This window comes from Colletotrichum fructicola, assembly GCF_000319635.2.
Source record: "Colletotrichum fructicola Nara gc5 chromosome Unknown KSG_Nara_v1_contig05, whole genome shotgun sequence".
Lineage (NCBI taxonomy): Eukaryota > Fungi > Ascomycota > Sordariomycetes > Glomerellales > Glomerellaceae > Colletotrichum > Colletotrichum fructicola.
This window is the reverse complement of record NW_027094055.1, coordinates 5,163,885-5,186,491: the sequence shown is the minus strand read 5'-3', so window position 1 is coordinate 5,186,491 and position 22,607 is coordinate 5,163,885. Positions and strand designations below refer to the sequence as shown.

At 51.1% G+C, this 22,607-nt stretch overlaps 5 protein-coding genes across 5 annotated transcripts; 3 read left to right on the top strand and 2 right to left on the bottom strand.

The window, feature by feature from the left end:
* Nucleotides 1-3,487: 3,487 nt before the first annotated feature.
* Nucleotides 3,488-4,918, bottom strand: CGGC5_v010201 (Satratoxin biosynthesis SC1 cluster protein 4; the record flags this gene model as incomplete). Its single annotated transcript, XM_032021249.1, has 4 exons — nucleotides 3,488-4,040; nucleotides 4,119-4,549; nucleotides 4,602-4,649; nucleotides 4,727-4,918. The coding sequence occupies 4 exons, from the start codon at nucleotides 4,916-4,918 to the stop codon at nucleotides 3,488-3,490; spliced, it is 1,224 nt and encodes a 407-aa protein (XP_031881816.1).
* A 2,646-nt stretch (nucleotides 4,919-7,564) lies between these two features.
* On the top strand, nucleotides 7,565-8,708 carry CGGC5_v010200 (uncharacterized protein; the record flags this gene model as incomplete). Its single annotated transcript, XM_032021248.1, has 3 exons — nucleotides 7,565-7,930; nucleotides 8,084-8,437; nucleotides 8,535-8,708. The coding sequence occupies 3 exons, from the start codon at nucleotides 7,565-7,567 to the stop codon at nucleotides 8,706-8,708; spliced, it is 894 nt and encodes a 297-aa protein (XP_031881837.1).
* Nucleotides 8,709-12,930: 4,222 nt separating this feature from the next.
* CGGC5_v010199 (uncharacterized protein) lies at nucleotides 12,931-13,994 on the bottom strand (the record flags this gene model as incomplete). Its single annotated transcript, XM_032021246.1, has 2 exons — nucleotides 12,931-13,472; nucleotides 13,550-13,994. 2 exons carry the CDS (start codon nucleotides 13,992-13,994, stop codon nucleotides 12,931-12,933), a joined length of 987 nt encoding a protein of 328 aa, XP_031881817.1.
* Nucleotides 13,995-15,295: 1,301 nt separating this feature from the next.
* CGGC5_v010198 (uncharacterized protein) lies at nucleotides 15,296-18,321 on the top strand (the record flags this gene model as incomplete). The annotated part of the gene is made up of 4 exons (XM_032021245.1): nucleotides 15,296-15,415; nucleotides 15,467-16,798; nucleotides 17,272-17,354; nucleotides 17,478-18,321. 4 exons carry the CDS (start codon nucleotides 15,296-15,298, stop codon nucleotides 18,319-18,321), a joined length of 2,379 nt encoding a protein of 792 aa, XP_031881839.1.
* Nucleotides 18,322-19,194: 873 nt separating this feature from the next.
* CGGC5_v010197 (uncharacterized protein) lies at nucleotides 19,195-20,838 on the top strand (the record flags this gene model as incomplete). Its single annotated transcript, XM_032021244.1, has 3 exons — nucleotides 19,195-20,635; nucleotides 20,694-20,699; nucleotides 20,759-20,838. 3 exons carry the CDS (start codon nucleotides 19,195-19,197, stop codon nucleotides 20,836-20,838), a joined length of 1,527 nt encoding a protein of 508 aa, XP_031881838.1.
* Nucleotides 20,839-22,607: the final 1,769 nt, after the last annotated feature.

Below are 22,607 nucleotides of genomic sequence, written 5' to 3'. Positions count from 1 at the left end.
GAGGAACAATCATCACATTTTCGACTTGACAAACTGGGTCTCGTCCAAATTTGGGTAACAACCAGTAGGATACATGCCAATACCAGGATTTAAGACGAGCCTGACACTGCCCGTAAGAAATAGAGTCATGCCGAGCTTGGGGTTAACCGCCAGTCTGTGAGCCAATGCCACCTTCCTGCCGTCGATTCCGAAGGTACGGCCCACCCGGAATCACACATCAGGCTGCGAGCTGAACGTTGATGTTTGGATGAAGGAGCTGAATCCCTCCCTGCCCACTTCGGTATGGCGGCTGGAACCAACAACTGCAACGCCAAGTTGCAGGGGTCGCAATCTAAACACCGACACGACACCCCGCGCTAATTCCCGAGGATTCGGTGACCGCCCTATGTTCTATCAGTCAGAGTCGGTGTTCATTGGGTGGCAAACCATGATTCAGCTGTATGTGTGTCCATACCGGTGAGAGGAAGTTAGTTTCGAGGCGGACTAGTGAGGCGCGCAAGGGATTCCCAATCCTGTATTTGTTGGTGCCTGCACACCATCTTCCCTCGAGATCGGCCAGGGGAGGGCTTCCTAGCTCCAATCTGGTTGTAGAATTAAACGTCATTCCCGATCCTAAGCGCTGGACTAAATAGGAAAATGCCAGGGACCAATATCGTGGTGGGGTTCTGCAATTTTGTGTTGGTGCTGACTTGCGTATTGGATGATCTCGAGCTGAACTGAGACCCTTGCAGTAGAGCCAGATGAAAGTAGAAGGCAAAAGAGACACTTGGCGTACTAGGTACACATGATTTCCTGTGTTGCGAAACGTGCCGCCCCGGCTCATTGTCTAAAATTCTTCATGCGTATGTACTTTATCAGCAACACTCATGGTCAGCTGAATGCCTGCAGCAAGTGAATCCAGCCCTTCTAAGAATATCTTGAAGGTGATCCTGACTCTGCCAAAAACAGCATGGCATTGAGTTTGGAATTATGAGATGAATGAAGGCTGATATGCGCGGGATCCTAATGCTTCGTGTTCGACTGTGAATCATGTATTCCCATAATCATTCTAATCTACTTCATCACAGACTTTGCTTCAAATCGTAATGTGATTACCCTCAACTTGCACGCGTCGTACCTATATTCGTTGGAGGTTGTGTAGTTAGAAGCACACTATGCTGAGGATCCCTTTTCAAGTGAGCTCCATAGAGTGATGTAGCTGAGGTAGTGTTCAGTGTTAGCATGCTGGCTCATCAGATTCTCGCAAAGTCCAGTATAGGACGTGTTCCGGGTGAGTATGCAAAGTTTCACTGTAACCGAAGCTTCGGCGAAGACCCAGAACTGATCTGGTGACACAGTGAACGGCCGGTAACGGTCGGTATTGCTTGCAAGTGGCACGTGTTCTGAATCAATAGACAGCTTGAACATTATCCTATGGTGTAAAGTTTATCATACCATATAAGACAAGGTGCTCTGAAATAGGGTGACCATGAAAAACAAAATGTTCACTGAGGACGGCTGACTGATACGATTATTTGACCTCAACTAATGCAGAGCGCATGAAACCTGTTTACTGTCGAAGTCGTATCCATGAGAACTCATCAAGACCATTTACGGGACCATGAAGAGCACTTAATCTCCTGTGTGTAGGTGTAAAGCTTCTCAACATTTCAACCCAGAGTGACGTGTGTCGGAACAGAAGATTATCTGCGAAGCCTCAAACCAGTGTTAGCCATTTTCGAGGCATAAAAGTCAGAGCCATAGCCTTCGTTGTGATTCTTTAAACCTTCACAAGTGCAAAATTGGCGGCCAGTATGATAGTGTGCCTTGGCATGTAATTTACGGAAGTCAGGAGGAAATGAAAGAATGAGATCATCTGTGCACATATGATATGCACTCATATGATGTGCATGAACATTTCCTCACTGGAATCAACTTGCACTGCGGAGGCTTAAATTTTGATCACGACGCTCAATCGATTCCCAGGTTGTATTCTCTGTCGACCTTCGCATGCTGGGCTGCCTGACCGCGCAATTGATGGACCAGACGTCAACCCACGATTATGGATGGATAGACTACCAGAGCCCACCTCAGTGCTTTTCAGAAGTACCTCCAGCGACGCTTGGTGAGTCGTCGACCGAGAAAAAATATAGGAATGCAGGGATAAAGGCGTGTGATCTGACAATATCGGTGAGATACTTTCGGGACTGAGACGTCTCGGTGGAGTAGTTTCTTTCACGAACGTCTGCTGATCTCTCCACCATGACGTGGCGCTGGACCCAAAATTGGAAGATCGGGTCCGGGGTGCTGCGCCAATTGTCATCGTCAGGAGACCTCCAGGCTTGGGGGTTTACTGATCCTAATTATGCTGAGTAACCCGAGCTGGTTGAATGGCTATGTCCATGAAGGTCGCCGATGATAGACAGCGTCACTCCAAGTAATGATGGAGGCGGCACGGGGGAGCAGACACGTTGAGTCGCAATGAACATACGTTGACTGGTGCTTTTCTCAGAAGCCTGAATATTCGGATTTCCGTAATTCGAGATTGACGTTCCATAAGAGACCTTGAAAGTCCTGTTCGTCTGGATTTCGTAAATTCATGCGTCGAGGAAAGCGACATTGCAAAGGAAGACATTTGCTGACATGATTATCCGATGTTGACGAACAAGGAAATCAAATGATATTTTAGATTCCTCGTATGGCGACGACGATGGAGAAGACAGATAACTCATGGGCCACAAGAAGGCATCATGTGACTACGCCCGCGTAGCAAAACTGCAAGCATGGGCCTCCCACATGAATACGTAGGTCATGCTGGCAAATGGCAAAAGAGTTGCGTTGACTGAAGAATAATTCTTGTCACTCGAGTTCAAGCCTCCTTGAAAACGGCCAGCGTAGCATGAATTCAAGAGCGTTGATGATCAGGTGTTTGTGAAAGCTGCAAAAATGCTTCCGATCCTGATTCCGCCCTCAGGTCAGACTTGACGCCGAAACAAGCACTGGTTCACATCATCAGAGTGATCAGCTAGGATTACTTCTCATGCAGTAGAGAACAAACGTATCACTAAGTTACGATAGCTCTGACGAGTTGCGCCGCAAGTTTTCAGCAGTAGAAGCGATATGGGCAAGATAAGCCCTGACAGCTACACGTAAGTCATCTCATATGGTAGTATTCCACCTCGTATTATACAAGCGTGTAGTTGTACAGTGATTACATAGTTAACGATTCGCTTCTGTGACATATCGTCAGCATCCAGACCCGATTTTCAACCCTATCTGCGCCTTGATCCCCCTTGGTGTGTACCATCGCCGAATTGTTGCCATCTTCCCGGCCGATTGATTGTTTCCTTGACTTCGTAAAATAGTTTGGTGACTTGTTTCATCCAGCATAGGTAGTGTGCTTCGGTTAAGCGTGATTGTAGTCGCCTCTTTGACGACAACTCTGCCACTGCCCCGTAGACACCTTCCCACAAGTAGATATGATGTAGCTACCACCAACAGCAGGTCATCATGTAGTTGTCTGCTTGAAATCCTTCTGAACACGGATCGAGTGCAATGGGATCTCATCCTCGCTCTTGTCGTCCGGCTTGGTAGGGTAGCTCGTCACAGTATATCCGAACCCAAGTCCGTCAGCGTCGGGACGCAGCTTCCGGTCATTCAGGGGTGGCGTGCGGTCGCCGCTCCGGCCGTCGGATCCGTTCTCGTCAGAGAGTCGATAAAAAGGGTCACCGCCGGCTGAGTGCTTCGTGGTCGACTGGCTGCGGTTGACGTTTGTGCCGTTTGGGTCTTGCGACGACATTCCGTTGCTGAAGTTTGACTTGTTCTTGGAGCCGAATCCCATCGCCGTTCCAACTCTGAACATACCACCCATGCTGCCCTTGATACCGCAGGCTCGGGCGACCTTCTGCATGGCGGGTCGAAGGGTGGGAAGGCAGGCAGAGACAATGCCGGCAGACATCTCGATGGCGGTCCAGCCGACGGTCGGGGCGAGGGTGTAGGTTGGGTCGAGGTTGCTGTAGGTGAAGAGAACGCTCGTTCGGTAGGCAGAGGTGAAGACGACACTAGCAACTGATTAGCATCGCATGACGGGGAGTACTCCAATCCTCGAAGGTCAGGGGTAACAAATAGGGGGGGCTCACAAGAAACCAAGGCCAAAGGCGAAGGTCAGGGCAATCTTCTCAGCCTTCTGCAGCTGCAGCTTCCAAACCTGAGGAATAGGCATGAGAAGGATCAGGAGATCGGTGAAGATGGTTGAGGCGGCATTCGCAATCCATGTCGCGACCTGGTTGATGCAGCGGCCGGGAAGATCGGGGTACCACAACTTTTCGACGGGGACGCAGATGAAGATGAACAGGAACGTGATGCAGATAACCCAGGCAAAGACAAATGCTCCAACACCCCAGGTCATCTTCTTGAAGAAGGGGATGTGGAAGATGCGGTAGTACATGAGCAGCAAGCTCAGCTTCGTCCAGCCCAGGTTCCATGCGTAAAGGATCTCTGCTACGACAAGGAATTTGGCCATCAAAACGATGTTGTCCATCTCGACTTTGTCGGCGTGGACGCCCATGCCCTTTGAGAGGTTAGAATGTGCGGTTCATCTTCGAATTGGGGGCTGTACTTACTACTGAGTGCATGGCAAAGATGAATCCTACGACGACGATATTCCATAACTGCGTCATAGTTAGTCCAAGGCCCAGCACTCTACATAATGACGCTATAAACGTCAACTTCGAGGATAGGGACGCACCATCGACCAGATGATCAGGTAATCATCCCACCACAGCTTCTGTGCCTTGAGATGACGACTCCATAGACGCAGACCAACGGATAGCAGGGCGAGAACGGTCACTGAGACGACGACTTCGATAGTCCATGGCTGGATGTTCTGTGAATCGTAACCAGGAAGCCCGGGTAATGGCGAGGCATCGGAGGACGACATTGTGACTCGGCTCGTACGTGCTCTCTCACGCCCCTTTCCTTCACTCGCTTCGACGATGGGCAGAAAATAAAGTTGGACTCGATCGCGGGGGAGGAGAAAGGAACAAGAGAAAAGGCTCCTTCGGGAGTGAGGGGAGGACCCAGCCTGATAGCTCTCAACCGAAGGACAAAAGCAAAGGGGTTGGCGGCGCAATTCGCTTCAAACGGTCGCTCATCAACCCGGGGGAGGAGACTATCCTTCGCCGGAGGCTCATATGGACAGGGCCACTCGGTCGCTTTATTCTGCAGGCACGATCCCTCGACACTGCACGCGAAGTGCCGGTTTTGGTGCCCCTACCCCTGGGCGGCGCAGGAACCTTGGACGGCTTTGACAAGAGTGCGAACCCCTGGACAACGTGGTAATGATGGTACGAAAACTGGGGAAAGAGAGAACTTCGGTTCACTGCCCTCTTGCTTTCCGTGCTTAACTCAGTTGTGTGTAATGCAACTCTCCGGTCGACCGCAAGCTGGATCATTCCCAAAGCGGTTGTGAGAGGGGAATCAGTTTATATATCAAACGTGCCGGTCGACAAAAAGGGCAAGTTGATCAGCAAGAGGGAGTGAACTGAGAGGGGTTGGTGGACGCGAAGGACAGGGCAGACAAGGTTTGATGATGGATGACTGACAGAATTTCATCGATGCCACGAGGCAAAGTCGGGCATCACGGACATCAACCCTGGCTCGATGAGCTCAGCTCCAAAGCACAAGCCGCATTAATACCCAGGCATTTCTGTGATTCGTAGGGGTCTTTTCGCCTCATTCCAGTCTTCCTATCATATTTGTTTTGATTTTGGAATATGACCGTCCACAATACGGGCGGGCTTTTCCTCTTTTTTCCTCGACGCCTTGTGGACCAAGGTTACTAGCGCAGTTAAGCGTCAGGCCTTTTGAAGGTCGAACGAGGTTGATGATTTCGGACTCGTTCTCCACAGCATTGGTCAAGAAATTTGGGGGCAAATGGCAGGCCTTAATGGGGATCATCCCGGACGCAGGATTCCGGTGCCGGGCAGCCTCCTTGAAAACCACTCGATTGGGTATCGGGTGGTGTTTCCAAGACTTCTAGCCTCCAGCAGTGGTGTCACTGTCTGGTGCCTGTTGGTCGGGCCGGGGTTCTCGCCGTCGGTAGATATTTGAGTGTGGTTTTATTTCGTTACACATATGAATTCCGCATGCGGTTTTGCGCCGCCCAGGAGCAAAAAGAATCGACAGGGGGGGGGGGGGCACTCTAACCGAGCCTGCGAGTGTCTCGGCGGCTACATGCGTCACCACGCAGCGCGTCGTCAGTGGCCGCGGAAGGATTTAGCACTCTGAAGTCGGTCGTATTGGGGGGTACACCGGTTGTTCGGTAGCTGTTGAAGGCATGCGTGCGTGTGGCGATCTCGGACCCAGCCGGCTTTCCGCTGAAGAATCCGACCAGAAGGATTCCAGACTTTGATTGAGAGACAACATGTTGTGCGATTAGAGTCGGGCACTGCTTGCATGTCAACAACCACACAGACTTGACGCCAAAAAGGACGCCAGACCATTTCTGCGAGCAGAAAATCAGCAAGACTGAAACTAGAGGAAGGATATTCCCGTCCCTCCCGACGGTTCGTTTCTCTTAGAACGGGCGGGATGAATTTTGACTTTCAACGGCTCACTCAGTCCAAAACGACGGCGTCTTCCTCAACCGGGGATGGCACACAATTGACACCACCCAAAACGGCATTGGATGAACCTCTCACGACCATCATCGAAAGTTCGCAACGCCGTCTCGTTCGTAAAGACCCGCTGGCTATCGTCTGGGCCATGGGCCCCTTACTCTAGCTCTTCTTAGGCAATGAGATGCAAACCTTCAGGACGCTACGCCGCTGCTGTCACCTCGGACACTTCGGTATCAATAGCGCCAAAGACTCGGCGCTAGGCAGGGAGAACGTGGACTGTTCTCATTTCGCCCCTCGGTTGGGCGGACCTGACTCGTGTCCACATCTGCCCATGTGCCATAGAATGTCTGCGGCCAGTGCTTCGGCGATAACACGGATAGGAGTGATGGGAGTCCCCTGACAATCCCCAAGAGCCGATACGCGTGCTGTTGATCTTTTCCTCGCGTCCAACAAAGCTCCCCGTTACCCACATGCCATGGAAACGTCACAGAGGCATTGACCAAATCCCCCCTCCTTGGGACTGGCGCTGGCGAATCGAATCGGATGGTCGCTGGAGATTCACAGGACATTTTTTTTCTGCCCTCCTCCACTCGCTTTGAATGCAGGGACATGCCTCGCCGTGAAATGGCTCTATTGGGAAACCCTCCCGGTAGCTACTGCGCGGAGGTTACAACTCGAAGGGTTTCGGCGGAGCCGGTCGTTTGGAATACACCGCTGCCATGTCTGCCATGTCCAGTCGGCAGGCCGCACGAGGTGCCACGAGCGTCTTTGCGGTGGGAAATACAAGAAAGAAACCCGCATTCTCTTTCAAACTTACTACTAAACCAAACCTTCTTTGCCTGTACCCCAGCCAAGCTGCGAGTTTTGTTTCCTGAATCGAACATCCCATCCCTTCCCCAAAGGAATCCAATCCCAAACCGCGCCAAATAAGCCCGCAGCACCTGTCAGCAGAGACCGAATCAAACATGGCCGCTACGACTACGATCCAGGTCCCCCACCTCGGCGGCATCACGGCCGGCTACCGTCTGTCCGGGGACAAGGTCGACCCCGCCAAGCCCACCGTCGTGCTCATCAACTCCATGTGCACCACCGTCTCCCTCTACGATGCTCAGTTCAACAGCAGGACGTTGACCGATGCCGTCAACCTGCTGGCTATTGAGCCTCTCGGTCACGGCTCCACCAGCTGCCCGGCCGAGCACTTCACCTACTGGGACACAGCCATCATGGCCCTGCAGGTGATGGACAAGCTCGGTGTCGAGAAGGCCTTCGCTCTCGGCACTTCGCAGGGCGGCTGGATGGTCACCCGCATGGCGCTTTTGGCTCCCGAGAGAGTACGTAGCTTACCACCCACGTGATCTTCTGTTGTCACATTGTCATTTGCATTTGACCACAGATGCTGCAACATGATGTTGCTTTCCAGTGTCCATCACTGTTGATCGATGCATACTTTGGACTCCTCAGCTAACGTTGTTTTACAATGATAGATCCTGGGTCTCTTGCCCTTGGGCACATCGATGGACTACGAGTCGGCCGACTCTCGCGGCAAGGGGTGCTGGGACCCCAAGGCTCAGCTGCTGGCCTTCTACGACGCCTGGTCCAGCCCCGTCCCGACGTCTGACTTCCTCGTCGACGACATCTGGTGCGGTATGGTCGGCAGCCTGGGATTCTCTGGCACCGTGCCTCCTGAGACCCTGGCTTTCTGGACCAACACCCTCAAGTCCGTCTACAAGGGCGACGAGGGCCGCAAGAAGCTTAAGATTGCCCTTGGTAACCTTCTGTCCCGCGATGGTCTCTTGTTGAGACTCAGGGATATCAAGTGCCCTGTCTACTGGCTCCAGGTATGTGCATGCAGGATCAACAATGGGGAACGAGGATGCGAGGCATTCGGCTCCAGGTTGAGCGTAAGCGAGCGAACTGTGCGCTAATCATGTTTAGGGTACTGCCGACCCCGTCTTTGGCGTCAACATTCCTGTCGAGCAGATCAAGCTCTTCACCGCGTCGCCGGAGGCAACTCTTACGATGGTTGAGGGCGGCGGTCACTACCTCAACGCCACGAGCCCCAAGGAGGTTGAGGAGGCTCTGCTCACCATGGTCAAGAAGTATGCTTAAAGGGTCAGGCCTTGTTGTATTTTTGGGATGGGCCGTGCGATGGCGTTATGATCATGAGTCGTGGAAAGCGATACGCGAGGGACATTGAACATGGAACATCGGCCCCCAAGTTGTATGTGCGGCTGACAAGTACATAATCTAAATCTGAAGGAAATACCCAAAAGAACTTGAGATTCATCAGTGACCACGTCTGACCTCCACCCGGGGAAATTCCGGGCGGGTAACTATTGCTTGCATTGCACTCTGAAATCTCACGGATTGAGCGAAAACGGTCAGTTGTCAAAAACACGGCCGTGTGCAGCGTTCAGGGGCTGAGGCAAGTGATCTGACGATCCAAGCGTCTGCCAAACGACATATGGACCCTCTGTCAAATGCGACTTAACCAATAAAAACCAAAGTCCGTTATTCAATGTGACAGGTTCTATGCCTGTCAACCTACTCGGTCAGTATCCGACGTTGGTCGGAAAAGTTGCGACCTCGAAGTTTCCTCGTCCTTGCCATCCGTTTGATGTAGGATTTCGTCGAGGTTACCTCCTGTCTGCTATTGCTACCATCCCATTCCACACAGCTGGGACGCGAAGCTTGAGGGACAGGCTCACCATTTTGGGAGATTTTCTGCTGTCCGACGGTTGCCGTCGGGCGCTGCCGCCCCTGGCGTTGGCTGAGCATCAGTCGATGAGCTGGATGGGGCAGTTGCGACCCAGTGTTTGACCAGCATCATGACTCGCAACTCCGAGTTGATGCCAAGCTGTGGCTAAACGTCGGAAATGGTTCACGATGGTCCAGGCCGCCAAAGGAGAAACTCTCGCCTTTTCGGAGTTGGAAATAACGCAAGCCTCTCTCATCCGTTTGTGGGTGATTAATCTCCAGAGTGAAACTAGCAAAGTTTGCCACGAAACCAGCTGGAAATGACTTGTGAGCTATACTTGCAATAGCCGCAAAGTCAAATACAAAATTGGAAGGTTGAAAAGCATAATAAATTTCACAAAAGTGTGAGGTCGTCATATTGACGTAGGTGATTAATGAGAAACAAGATCCTGCGTGGGACACATGATGCTGATTGAGGAAGGTTCGCTATTGTTTGGGAAGCCAACAGAGAGATCTTCAAGTAGAGCCACCATTCAGTTGCTATAACTCTTCCCGAAGGTGCTTCTCTCACTGTAAATTGAGGAAGGAAGCGTGTCTTATTGGGGCATCGAAAAGAAAATCGACATGGTGTATGGCTTGTGATGCCCTCAGTATTAGCCAATACTGAGCACACTGAAATTCAATATTTCCTTTTTCATACTTTCAGCCGTCTTTATGGACAGTTGAAACCCACGAAACCCGTCTTACTAGTCTCAGCCAGTCATAAAGATACACGATGTAGGTGCTTCATGGTTCCAAGTTCTACCTCAGCTCAACTCTAGACTCTCTCATATCGGTCTTGAAGACGGCGTGAGAAGTCTTTCTTTCACGGATGCTGACGGATAAGTTAGCAAGTTGGGCCCGCAGATAGTAACCTGCTAGACGAAAAAAGAAGACAGCAAAGATTCCTCAGAGTTTCCTAAGTCTCAACGAAAAGTCGCCAACGCAACAGGGTATCCATCGTAGACGTGGCCAGCACTATAGGAAACTTTCAATGTTAGTGTTCCTCGATCTGGCTTATCTGCTGTGAAAGATTGTCGGTTATAGTAGCTTGTGCTTCTTTTCATCGATTACAGGCTATGTTTAGTCGCATTCAATCAAGCATGTTCTCTAACTTTCATGGGAGACCTTTACGCATGCCGGCTCAGACCACTTCTCATGCCGAGAGGGTATCTAAAACAACGCCCATTATTTACAGCTACCGCATAAGATATACGCCGTCACCACGTTGTGAAGTCCCCAGAGCAATACGTTGGCCCAGTCTGCGGTGGAAAACATCGTGACTGTCCAGATATTTTGAGCAGCCAGCTGTGCGCAGTTGTGAAGCTTCTAATGCCAATCCTCACCAAGGACTGACCCATAAGCGAGAGAATGATAACGCACGATAATGTCGTGTGACGTCAACCCTCGAAATGATTGGAAGAGATGCAATACGCAGCACCCAACGCTATGCCGTAAGCCTGGGGAGAAGAACACACACCTGGTGTGAATGCCTGACCTTATCCCCGCTTTGGCCGCACTTTTGCACACATCGCAATCGTCAAGCTGCACCATTGGCATAGCCGACTCCGAGAGTTCTCTTTTATTGCTAAGGTATTGATTGATATTTGTTTCTCAAAATAGCTTCATACAAGCCGCATGCGCTCTGATTCCAATGGAAACCTACCAATACGAGCCACTTGGACCAGGGCAATCTATCCGATACATGGTTCTAAAGCCCGGGGGAGAGGATGATCCCTTAGTCTGCAGTCTTCATGAGTCGGATGTCAACTCTGCCACCTTCGAAGCAATATCGTACGTGTGGGGAACGGTCTTCCGAGACTGTTCCATTCTTTGAAATGGAAAAACCCTCCTAATTACCCACAATCTACAGAATGCTTTGCGACAGGTTCGGCGGTCAGATGCTCCCCGAGCTTTGTGGGCAGACTCCATATGTGTCAACCAGAGCGACTTTAAGGAGAGAAATCATCAAGTCGCCATCATGGGTCAGATCTACAGCAAAGCCCAGAAGGTCTTGTTGTGCATTGGACCTGACCATGAAAACAATGCCCAAAACGCAAGCGCCCTTGGGAATGACGTCAGTACCATGATTCTCGAGACTTTCGAGACCGTTGGTTACTCTCCTGGCAGCTTCCCTTACCCAGAAGGTGACGGAATGTTTGGAACGGACCCAAGATGGAGGTCTTTTGCGACGATGCTTGAGACTTCGTGGTTCCGGCGTGGATGGGTTGTTCAAGAGTCCGGGTTCGCAAAACAAGCCATCATTCTATGGGGTAATTGGCAGATTCCGTGGGATTCATTTATGAGAACATGGTTTCTGGCTGATAGGCTGAATGTTTTCACATTTCCTAGCAATCCTCTGCTGCCCACGTTTGATAAAATACGGAAAGCTCTCAACATGATACACAGGGACGTCTTCCTGGCAACACATCGACAAGAGAGTGTGGCTTGGTACCCTACTTCCAGTCTCGCTCTGACCACCAACCATCTGGAAATCATGAGAGATAGCCATGATCTACTACTCGCCGATCAAAGAGACCGAGTCTACGCATTTCACGCCCTGGCACAAAGAACTACGCCATCCACATTTCAATCTTACACCCCCAACTATGAACTCAGCATAAACGACACATATCTCGATTTCGCGCGGAATTATCTTCTGGATAAGTCAGATCTCACACTCCTGAACTACGTTCATCATGATGCAGATTCAATCACCGATGACCTACCTTCATGGTGCCCTAGGTGGGATTTGAATCTGTTCGACAACTACATATCAACTCCGTCGAGCGCTATCATTCGAATCTCTAAGACCACGTCTGTTTCAGTCAACATTCTTCCCGCAGATATACTACAAGTCCGTGGTGTGATTATCGACTCTATCGCGGGGACATCGGCGTTGCTATCGAGAGAGACAACTATTGACGACATTAGCCTGCTTTGGCAAAGCTGCAGGATAAACCGAAGCTCGTCCATCTACCCTACAGACGGAAATATCGTGGCATTTCTAAATTGCCTGACAATCGGGAACGTGCGTGGCGGAATAGATGCCTGGTATGGACACTACTCCCATTATCTGTATCAGCTATTTCTCCGAAGTAAGGAACCTGGAATTCCCAAAGACCTGGTGTCTTTGGTGAACGAAACGGCGGGGAATCCCAGCAAAATTACAGATTTCATAGCTGAGTCAGTTCACAACCGAAAGTTTGCTGTCACTGAGCGAGGATACTACGGTCTGGTTCGGGAATTGCCAAGGAAGGTGACTGGATCGTTGCCATTTCCGGCACGCGTTCACCTGTCGTATTGCGAGAGCAGAGCTCAGAAGACCCCGGCTCGGACCTTAGACGGACGTCTTACCGAATCGTCGGCGAAGCTTACGTCGGAAGCAGACACAGAATCACTCGCAGACTAGGTGGCAACTGTTCCGTCAGAATTCCAATGGTCTTGGGAGCAGGCTTTGCAAGGGATTGGGAACAACTAGAGCTGGAAGAACAAGACATATTTCTGGTGTGAGATTGGTACTATGTTTTTACTAGCATTGAATAATTCTCATCAACCGAGATCCCTATAATTTTCGCGAAAAGCACCGGCGCTATCAATCAGCCCCGATGAGATACCAAGTTCCAAAACTGACCCAGCAGCAACTGACATCCCAGCCAACACTGCTCACAGCTGGGTGCTCATAGAGTGTTTTAATGACGATGGTCATACCCTTATCTATGCCAACAATGCCCCTGAAAGCGACTGCCAACACCCAGGCCATAGACGCCAGCTTGAAGAACCAGGTCGGATCGCCAAGCATATGCGCCGGCAGGATGCCTTTCAGAACCAATGGCGCGAATGCCAGTAGATGAGGTCCCAGAAGCAAGGCGAGAAAGCCAGGCGATCCTGTAGCAGAAGGAATTGATGTGGCCCAGAGCAGGTTGATAGCAAGAACCACCGTGTACCAGGACATTGATGATGAGCCCGGCACGGCCTTCCGAGTTGCGCCACGCCCTTTACCGTCTTTAGATGATGGCCGATTGGAAGCATTGCTGCAAAGTATGGCGAGAAAAGACAGGTTGGCTGCAAAAGATATGGCTACCAACTGGCCGAGCAAGACGAATATCCAAGCTTGCGGAATTTTCCTCTTCTGGGCTGACCACGCAAAGTTAGCACATCCCATCATCTGGCCGCCATCACCATCCGACATGACCACCATTGGAAAAGCTCACCTTGAACAGCAAGAAGAACACTCCAGTTTGCGCAAAATCCGAAAATCTGCAAAGACCACCATGCCCTCGGCCCCGTCTCCAGAGTCGATGCCCACGCCTGCTTAAACAGCGATGTATCCCTCAACCATTCACCCAGTCTGAGCCCCTGCTCGCCACCAGTAGCTCCGACTCCTGCAAAAACATGCGAAATTGCCCATTGCTGATATGACCACTCGAAAAATCGAAACATGTGATACCAAGTCGTGGCGAGACTCACGACGGCGAGAATGCAGAAAACAGGAACGGCGCGGCGCCGGACGGAATGACCGGGATCATCTTGTGCAGACCTTGCAAGGCTGCTCTTGCGCTGGCTGCGAATGATAGCGATGGACTTGATGGTAAGGGCGGCAGCCAGGATCATATAGCCTGTAAAGATGGCCCAAGGCCGAAAGTTGGAAACAGCCATCGTCCTGTTGGCTGACAATCTTGTGTCAGCTAAAAAGACATCGAATGCTCTGTGCCTTTTTTATGATTCTGTGCCGAAAATCCCAAGCCTTGAGGGGTACCACATCAAACAAGGACCCCCGACGTTTGATTACTAGCACTACCGAACTCAGTTAGTCTCATATAAGCGACCGTCGAAGTCCTTCTCATTCTTTCCAGCGTTCGTTGCCAAGTAAAACCACCTGGGCTTTCACACATCGAACCCCAAGGCAAGATTTGGGATGAACATTTGATAGGCTACTTGGTATATTAGCCAATTCTCAGCGCGTTTACTGCTGATTGCTGTCTCGTTGTGGTACATGGGCCGATCGAAAGTTGCGCCAATTCGATAGCTTCTATTTGGAAATAGTTTGGCTGATTACTCTGACCATGTCAATGCATTGGTGTAAATGCTCTCTTCATATGATGTCAATGAACGACACCCTCCAATAAAGGCCGTCACCGAGTGTCCCGGGGCCTTGGAGGTTCCCGGGGATTAAGGTGTGGTTAGTGGGGGCGACGGGAGAGAACCTTTGGGCGCAACAAAACCCGCCGGTCGAGTCGGCGCAACTTTCTATCCGATGAAACGAATCCGAGAGGTACAAAACGTGACGGGAAATTCAGAGCCTGCCAGTTCAAAATGTGGGATGCTTGAAAATTGGACTTTCACTAATAGAAGTTGGGTACCATCATCGAGCTCAACTTTTGGATGTCGATACCTTAGCAACCTCAATCATAACGGCTTTCTTCGACGCGACTCATGTCTCAGCACATGTTTGGTGCTTCCCTATGGAACGGGAGCTCAAGGCGTGGACAGGGATGATAATTGTGTGGGCGAGGAGTGGAATTGAGCCGATCCGAGTGGCCTCGACCTCGGCTCACGCACCTGTGGAGGGACCGTATCCACTGAAGAAGCGCACACATTTATGAGCCTTGCGCTCTTCTGACCCGTTCTGGGGGGGATTTCCATGTCAGTCAAGGAGGCGGACTGGACACGCCGAATTGATGTGCATAAATGAAATTGCGTTTCCGGATGTCGTAGCTTAGCGTTAACGGGTGGGATGAAAACGTGATGAATTTCGCAAACTCAGTGCCGAACATTCAGTTGAATCGTCTGTACAGAGCTGTCAAGCTTGTTTCGCGACTTTCTGAGCCCGGCAAAGTTTGCAGACCGAAACCGAGTTTGGAGGTCTACTCCACGCAGAGAAGACCTGACCACCGCTGAACCCACCCAAAATAGCATGCCCCCCAGATCGTGAGGCCTTCTGCTTCCTTCGCTGCAACATGGGTCGAGAGGCTCCTCAACGGGTAGCCGTTGTTGGAACCGGCCTCGCTGGTCTCACAGCCGCATATCTTCTTCAGAATGCTGAAGAGCAACGGTATGCTGTCACACTGTTCGAACAGGTAAGAGGCGTCGCGCATGAGATCGTCGCGTCGAGAGCTGAACACCACTAGGCTGAGAGACTGTCATTCGACTCAGCATCGGTTGCGATTCGAGATGAAAAATCCGGCGCCGTCGAGCGGATTGATCTGCCGATGCGCGCGCTTGCGGGAGGCTACTACACCAACGTGATGCACATGTACGACCATCTAGGCATCCCATACCACCCGATCCGATTTTTGTTTTCATTCGCCAAAGTTTTGCCAGGTCGAAAGGGTGAGGGGACACCCGCGAAGGCTAAAGGGGATTTTCAGGAGGCGGGCAGAGCGCCTGGAGAGTACTTCGTCCATGCTTCGAATTTGCACCAGGTTCCCCCATGGCCTGGGAATCGCGGGGTCATTGCCCATCTTGTTGAGATTCTGTACCTCGTCGTATGCCAGTTCTGGTTCACGGTCGCGTGCTTTTGGGTGCACCCCAGGACGGAGGGGCCTGATGGTGGAGAATCACTGGAGGAGTATCTTGAGAGAATCTGGCTCCCGCGCCGGTACACGACACATTACCTGCTTCCTCTCATCAGCAGCGTGTCCACGTGTACTCACGCCGAGATGCTGGCGTTCCCAGCGAGCGATGTGGTCAACTATAAGAAGAAGTCGCATGGTCAACAGCACTACACTGTTTGCGGAGGCGTTCATCAGGTGGAATCGAGGCTTGCGGAGGAGATGAAGGATGTGCGACTGGGGGCTCGCGTGATGCAGGTAACGACAATTGCGAACGGGAGGGTGAAGATTGGCTGGCAATCGACATGCGACGGAGCAGGATCGATGGTAGAGGAGGATTTTGACCGGGTGATTCTTGCTGTCTCCCCAGACGTGGCAGCGAGGATTTTCACACCGCTGCGGAAGACTCTCGACAAGATTCCGACAATCCGCGTAGAAAGCTCAATCCTGCGCCCAGCCAGTTCGAACGCGACCGACATTTTCTCCGTTATCGACGATGAGACGAGTCATCCGAAGGCCTGCGCCCATCACCAAGGAAGCAGCATGCCATCCCAAGTCATCTGCCTGCGGACCGACTTCGGACGGGAGACGAGGACTGAGGCTCTGCATACCATGCCTGGAGGGACGGTAGTGAGCACTTGCCCGCTAGATCCTGCGGCTGAGGCGAAGAGGGTGCTCCGAACAGCCAGGTTTACGCGAACGTTGAGGACGACGCAGAGTCGAGCTGTGATTCAGCGGATTATTCGCGGTAGTGGGACGACGGACAAGAAGACAGATGAGGATGCGGATGACATGGGATGGAAGAATGGAGAAGATAATGTTTGGTTGACGGGTGCCTGGTGCTGGGACGGAATGGTCCTGCTTGAAGGATGTCTCATCTCTGCCATGCGGATAGCGGATGACTTCGGTGTGAGTGTGCCTTGGCGGGGTGATGAAGCGAGGAGATGACGGTGTTGGGAAATACAACATAGCTGAATCGAAGGACGATGAGAAAGTGACGTTGAAATACACGTCTGTTGGAACCAACAAACAATCCTTCGAACCAGGGACTTTGGCCCCCAGAACAACGCCGGAGTTCCGAACCCTGTTCGACGCTGGAACTGTGAAAAGCAAGTGGGTCTTGGCACCACGTGATCCAATCCTTCAGGCGCTGTGCTCATTTGTATTTGTGAGCGACCGGTGATATTCTCACACATTTACCTCCAGACCTCTGGCACCGCCATCTTCAGCATGTCAACAAATACCGCTGGAATGTTACTCTAGATATGTCTTCCAACTCAGGGCCTTATTCAGACTTTTGGTCAGGCGCACTTTTTGGTTTCATGGCCGGTGTAGTTGCCATCATATTTATCGCATCACTTGTCGCTGTGAAATTCTTTCAGAGGAATGACATCTACGATGTTGACCACTGGAAGCTCAACGTCAAAGTCCCTTTTACCACCACTTGGATGAATATGGGATATTGGTAGGCCATTTCCGTTTTTTTTTTTTTTTTTTTTTTTGGGCCTCATTCTTGATCATTCTATTGCATTTCACACTTACGTGGAATATTTCTACCCGCCTCTTCACGCCACTTACAGCCCTACAGGACAACGGCAGACGGTCAGCCTATCCACGACTTTGAGCTGGCCTGCCAATCTATTCTCCATCAAGTTCTGCTGGCGTCGGGTCTTCATAATAAGGATAATACCTCTTCCAAACTGGCCATTCTCGACCTCGGTATCGGCTGCGGCGACCAGTCCCTGGAGCTTGCGCGGCTCATCCACGAAAGCGCCTGGAATGAGTATGAATACGTGGGGCTTACTCTCAACGAGACTCAGTTCCGACTAGCCGCACAACAACCATACGCCAAGTTCCAAAAACCGAATTCCCCTCCCAAATCCATACAAGTGTTCCAAGCCGATGCGGCAAGGCCCGATAAGTGGTCGCTGGACATAAAGGCTGCCATCAAGACTCTCAGGGACAATAAGTATGGAGATTGTGAGAGATGGGTTCTTGGTCTCGACAGCTTATACCACTTCTATCCATCGAGGATACCAATCTTGACCTACGCGGCAAGAGATCTTGATGCCTCGTTCATGGCGTTCGACTTGACCTTGAATGGGAACGCGTCACCCCTGAATCGCTTATGGGTCAAACTCATCAGCATAGCAATGAAATGCCCCATCGGCACGTTCATGACAGAGGCAGAATACAGGACCCAGCTCGTGGAGGCCGGATATGATGAGCGAGAGATTCGGATGCAAGACGTTACAGGTCATGTGTTCTCGGGGCTTGTCAATCACATCAATAGACAGGAAGCCATCCTCAAGCCGTATGGAATTTCTCTTGCCAAGTACAAGGTGGCAGGAAAGCTATTTGGATGGCTTGAAAGGTCACAAGCTTTGAAGGCTACTATCGTTGTTGCGCTAAGAAAGTCGAAGACAAGTTGAGACATTTCAGAACCACCGAGTTTTGACACTGCGCGGATGATACATAAGACACTGTTCATTGCCATCCATATCGACGCGTTCAGCCTGGCGCATCGTTGAAGTTGGAAGAACACTTCTCGCAGGTTGAACTGAAGCTCCGCAACAGATGCCAAAGTTGGACGTTGCGAAAGTTGGGATCAACGAGTCCTTATGCGGGATGTACCTCTCTGGACAGCGATTTCATTGAGAATGGGAAGGAAACTATTGTTTGGTATATATATTGTTTGATTGACGTGGCGTTCTGCTGGAAAACCTGCACCGAGACTTGGATCACACTTTCAAGAGGATCAGGACGGCCCAACCTCCATGATGATTGGCGTAGTCCGAGGACCTTGTAAAATATAGTTGTAGTATAGAAAATATGATCAACAGAGAGAAGGTATTTTTGGGAGTGGACTGAAAAGAAGAAAGACATTAATTTGAAAACATTGATATCATTTTCGCCATACTGATTTATGTCTGGATTTTCTTGTGTGTATGGCAATTACCTATGCGGACAGGCACGAATCAATCGTCACGATGATACGAAAAAGCTTATTGACAATGGCTTCAGTTGCACAACACGTGCATAAATTGCACAAGTCCGCCAACATCCACGAGAGATGCGATTACTCATGGTCAGATCTTCCGTAGTGAACACATTCCGGAGAATGGGGAGAAACAACTTCTGGTTGGTGCCTAGCGCCAAGGTGCTGACAACGCCACCGTCCCTTAGCGCCTTACTAGTTGAGGTCCGTTCGCGAACATCAACTCATCTGACATCCATATCTGATCGTCACTTCGCATCGACGGCGCCATCTTCAACACATTGATTGCGCCGTAACATTCATCGACATGCCGCCGACACACATCAAAAGATCCAACGACCTCTCTATCCAGCTTGTCAACCCTGCGACGCCGCTGTACCCAGGGAGCGTCGTCCTAGGCCACATCGTCCGCAAGTCTCACATCGTCGCACCGAACGCCACCATCCGTGTCCGTCTCCTCGGCCGTGCCAAAGCAAAACTCGTGATTGACCGTGGGAATAACTCAAAAAGCTACTACCGCTCCCGCTTCAACTTCTGGCGCGAGGGAGCCATTGCCGATGTCGTCCATCATGGGCCGATACACGTTGCCCAAGGGGCAGGAGAAGAGCAGTCGTGGCCTTTTGCGTTGGCACTTCCGACTCACACGGATGCCGCCGCCGTAAATGCGGGGTTATCTGAGAATGAGAGGGCCGCGTGCTTCTTGCATGCGCCCGGCGATCCACAAGGAAAGCTGGGTGTGCCAGAGCAGCCTCTGCCAGGAAGCTTCTTCTTTGAACACTCTGGGTTCGGTAAGAGCTGGCATGGATTTGTTGAGTACTGGCTCGAAGCCGAGTTGCGAGTGGAGGGGAAGAGCAAGATCATTGAGGCAACGATGCCACTGAGAGTGTGGTCGGTACCATCGCCGTCGCCGCCGATGACAGATTTTGGATTGACGGGGAGAATGATGAACGGACTCGTCTCGACGCAGCGACTGATCCCTGGAATGGAAGATGCGAAACTGAGTTTCAAACAGAAGTCGCAAAAGTTCTTTGGATCTTCGAAGGTGCCAAATTTTCATTTTTCAATGAGAGTCGAGTACCCCACGCAAATACAGCTGGGGAATCCGTACACAATACCCTTCAGATTGCGCATCACACCGAACAGAGAGAAGAGTTCCGAAGTCATTCAAGATGTCCCTCAAAAGGCATATATCAAGAGCTCCAAGCTTGAAGTGCACAGCACGGTTGGTGTCATCTGCCCGGGAACTTTCGACTCGCATGAAGGCAGCAAGACAAGGAAGCTGTGCATCGGCAGAACTTCCAAGTTTGTCAACGAGGTCGACGGATTTGAAATTCCTTGCGCTCCTAAGGAAGATATGCTTGATCTTGGGGCAGTGTTGGGTCTGCAGATTGACGCCAGGAGTGCGGTTGTTGGCGCCTCGAAATTCGGCGGCGGGACACTCGAGACCATGTCACCAACGTATACGACATACTGCGTGAGACTATCTCACGTGTTGCACTGGGAGGTGAAGGTCTCCATCGGGGGTGAATCATGGGAGTGCGGATGGCAGAACAGAATCGCTGTGCATCCTCCGGTCGAAGAAGCGCTGAGCGGGGGTGTTGGAGCGGCGTCGGCAGGTATGGCGACGTTGTCATTAGAACCCCCTCCACCACCAGTTGATGAAGCAGTCCCAGCCTATGAAGGCCCGAGTACGGCGGCGCCAGCATACGAAAAGGTAGCAGGAGGTCAGGCGTCGAATGAGGTCAATGGTAATGGGGAGGGATCATCAGCTGTTGGCGGCGACATGAAGTCGTGACGGCGGAAAAGCCAGGAGTGAGCGAAAGAAAGGACCATACCCGAGTAGTACTTATACTAAAATGCAGTGAGCACAGGACTTAATGGCAATGTGGGCGCAAGAGCATCGAAGGGGCAATTGATTTATTTGAGTATCATGATGGAAGAAGATGAATAAGACCCTTGACATTAGAGTCATAGAGAGGGAGGATCCCAAGAAGGCATCCGACGGGTTGATGCCTGGCCTCTAATATGAACGTAATACATTTTCTTGAAGTCAATCCATGACTTTGTGCTGCGTAGAGCGCGTCTTCAGTGGCAAGTCAGCTTAGGCGCGGTCATCTAGGTGCAATTAACCTACTTGCGCCCGCTCAATTGGGCCTGCAATCAGAGCAAACGGCCCTGTAGCATCCCTCAATAATGTATCTCTCGGCACCTGGGTTTGTGTCATAGCACCAATTGAGACACGCGCCAAAGCCGCCGCTGAAGTTGCACTCCGCCGAGACTCGGGCCAAGAAGAGGGCGAAAGGAATGATGGTGAGCTTCATGATGTCGAGTTGTTGACTGCGCTGTTGACAAAAGCGAATCACAACGACAACCACAGTGAATTCGGAAGAAAGGGCAGCACCAGTACTCTTAAATATCCATGGATGCCTACGTAATCTTGACGAAGTCCTGGAGTAACCCGTCGCCAAGCAAAATATCTCGTTGCAGCCCCAGTTGCTCGTTGGCTCCACGACGCGAAATGAATCCTCACAATTCGAGGAAGTTGGGATCCCAGTGAAAATGGGGTCTATCATATCGATCGCTGATCTGCACCGCGAATTAGGTGAGACGAAGCCGTCATCTTGGAAAGTCAGTTGATGCGCCGAGACGTCTGATTATGGTAACTCCCTAGGATGGGTGGTGGAGAGATCACGAATCATGAATCTTGCTGCTCGTCGGGTTCACGGACTCTAGACCGACATCCTTGTCTGCGGACTTGTCTAGAAGAAACTTTCATTTCGGTATGATAAGTCTGCGGACCGGCTTTGTTGCGCTGAGTATGGTTTGGGAGGCGGAATTTACGCTGGAATCAATCGTGCTGCGGGAAGCAGCCCCGACAGAACCTGACCAAGTGTGCCGCTGTGCGCAAACATCCATAATCCAAGTGATGATCAACCCTCCGTCCGTGCTTTGGGACCCCAAGAGCGTGAATATTTTCGAAGCAGTAAACATGTGCCATTGATGCTTCGCACAACTTAAGCCTTCGTCTGGATGAACTGGAAGGCCTGTTGCAAGATCTGACCGTCGACTTGACAATTCCTTAAGATTCTGTTAGGCGGTTCTCGGGCTGATCTGATCCTACAGATCGAAATGGCAAATCGGTCGGTGTACTCGCAGAAACCGGCCGACATGACTTCAGTGATCTCCAGTGATCCTTCAGCCCATCTGCTCTTTTGAAAACCTCGTTACATCCCCATGATGCACCGTCTGTTGCGATGCCATGGCAGCGATATATCCCTTCAACGTGGGATGTTTGGTGCCGTTTCAGATCGCTTGGGCGCGCGAACTGCAGATCGCAATGTTCGCAATTGAAAGGTTTGTCGGGCGAATGCGTGATCATATGGGACTTGAGGTTGTAATTCTTCGAAAACACCTTAGAACAGACGGGGCAGATGTATTCCATGACTTTGCGTCTCTTTCGTGAACTTGCTGGTTCTGGTTCCCTGGGCCCCGCAAAATCGAAGGGATTCACAAAAGCTTCGTCCACCTGTTCTGGATCCACGTCGTTGAGTAACTCTGCATCAGTGGGAAAGTCCACGATATTGAACCCCATGGGGTGTGTCTGCTCCAAATGCTTTTGAAGGTCCTTGTCGTTGGAGAACCCTATCTTTAAGTGAGGACATCCTTCGAATGGACAGGGAATCGATCGAAAATGCTTCCGAACGTGCACGTCTCGAAGTT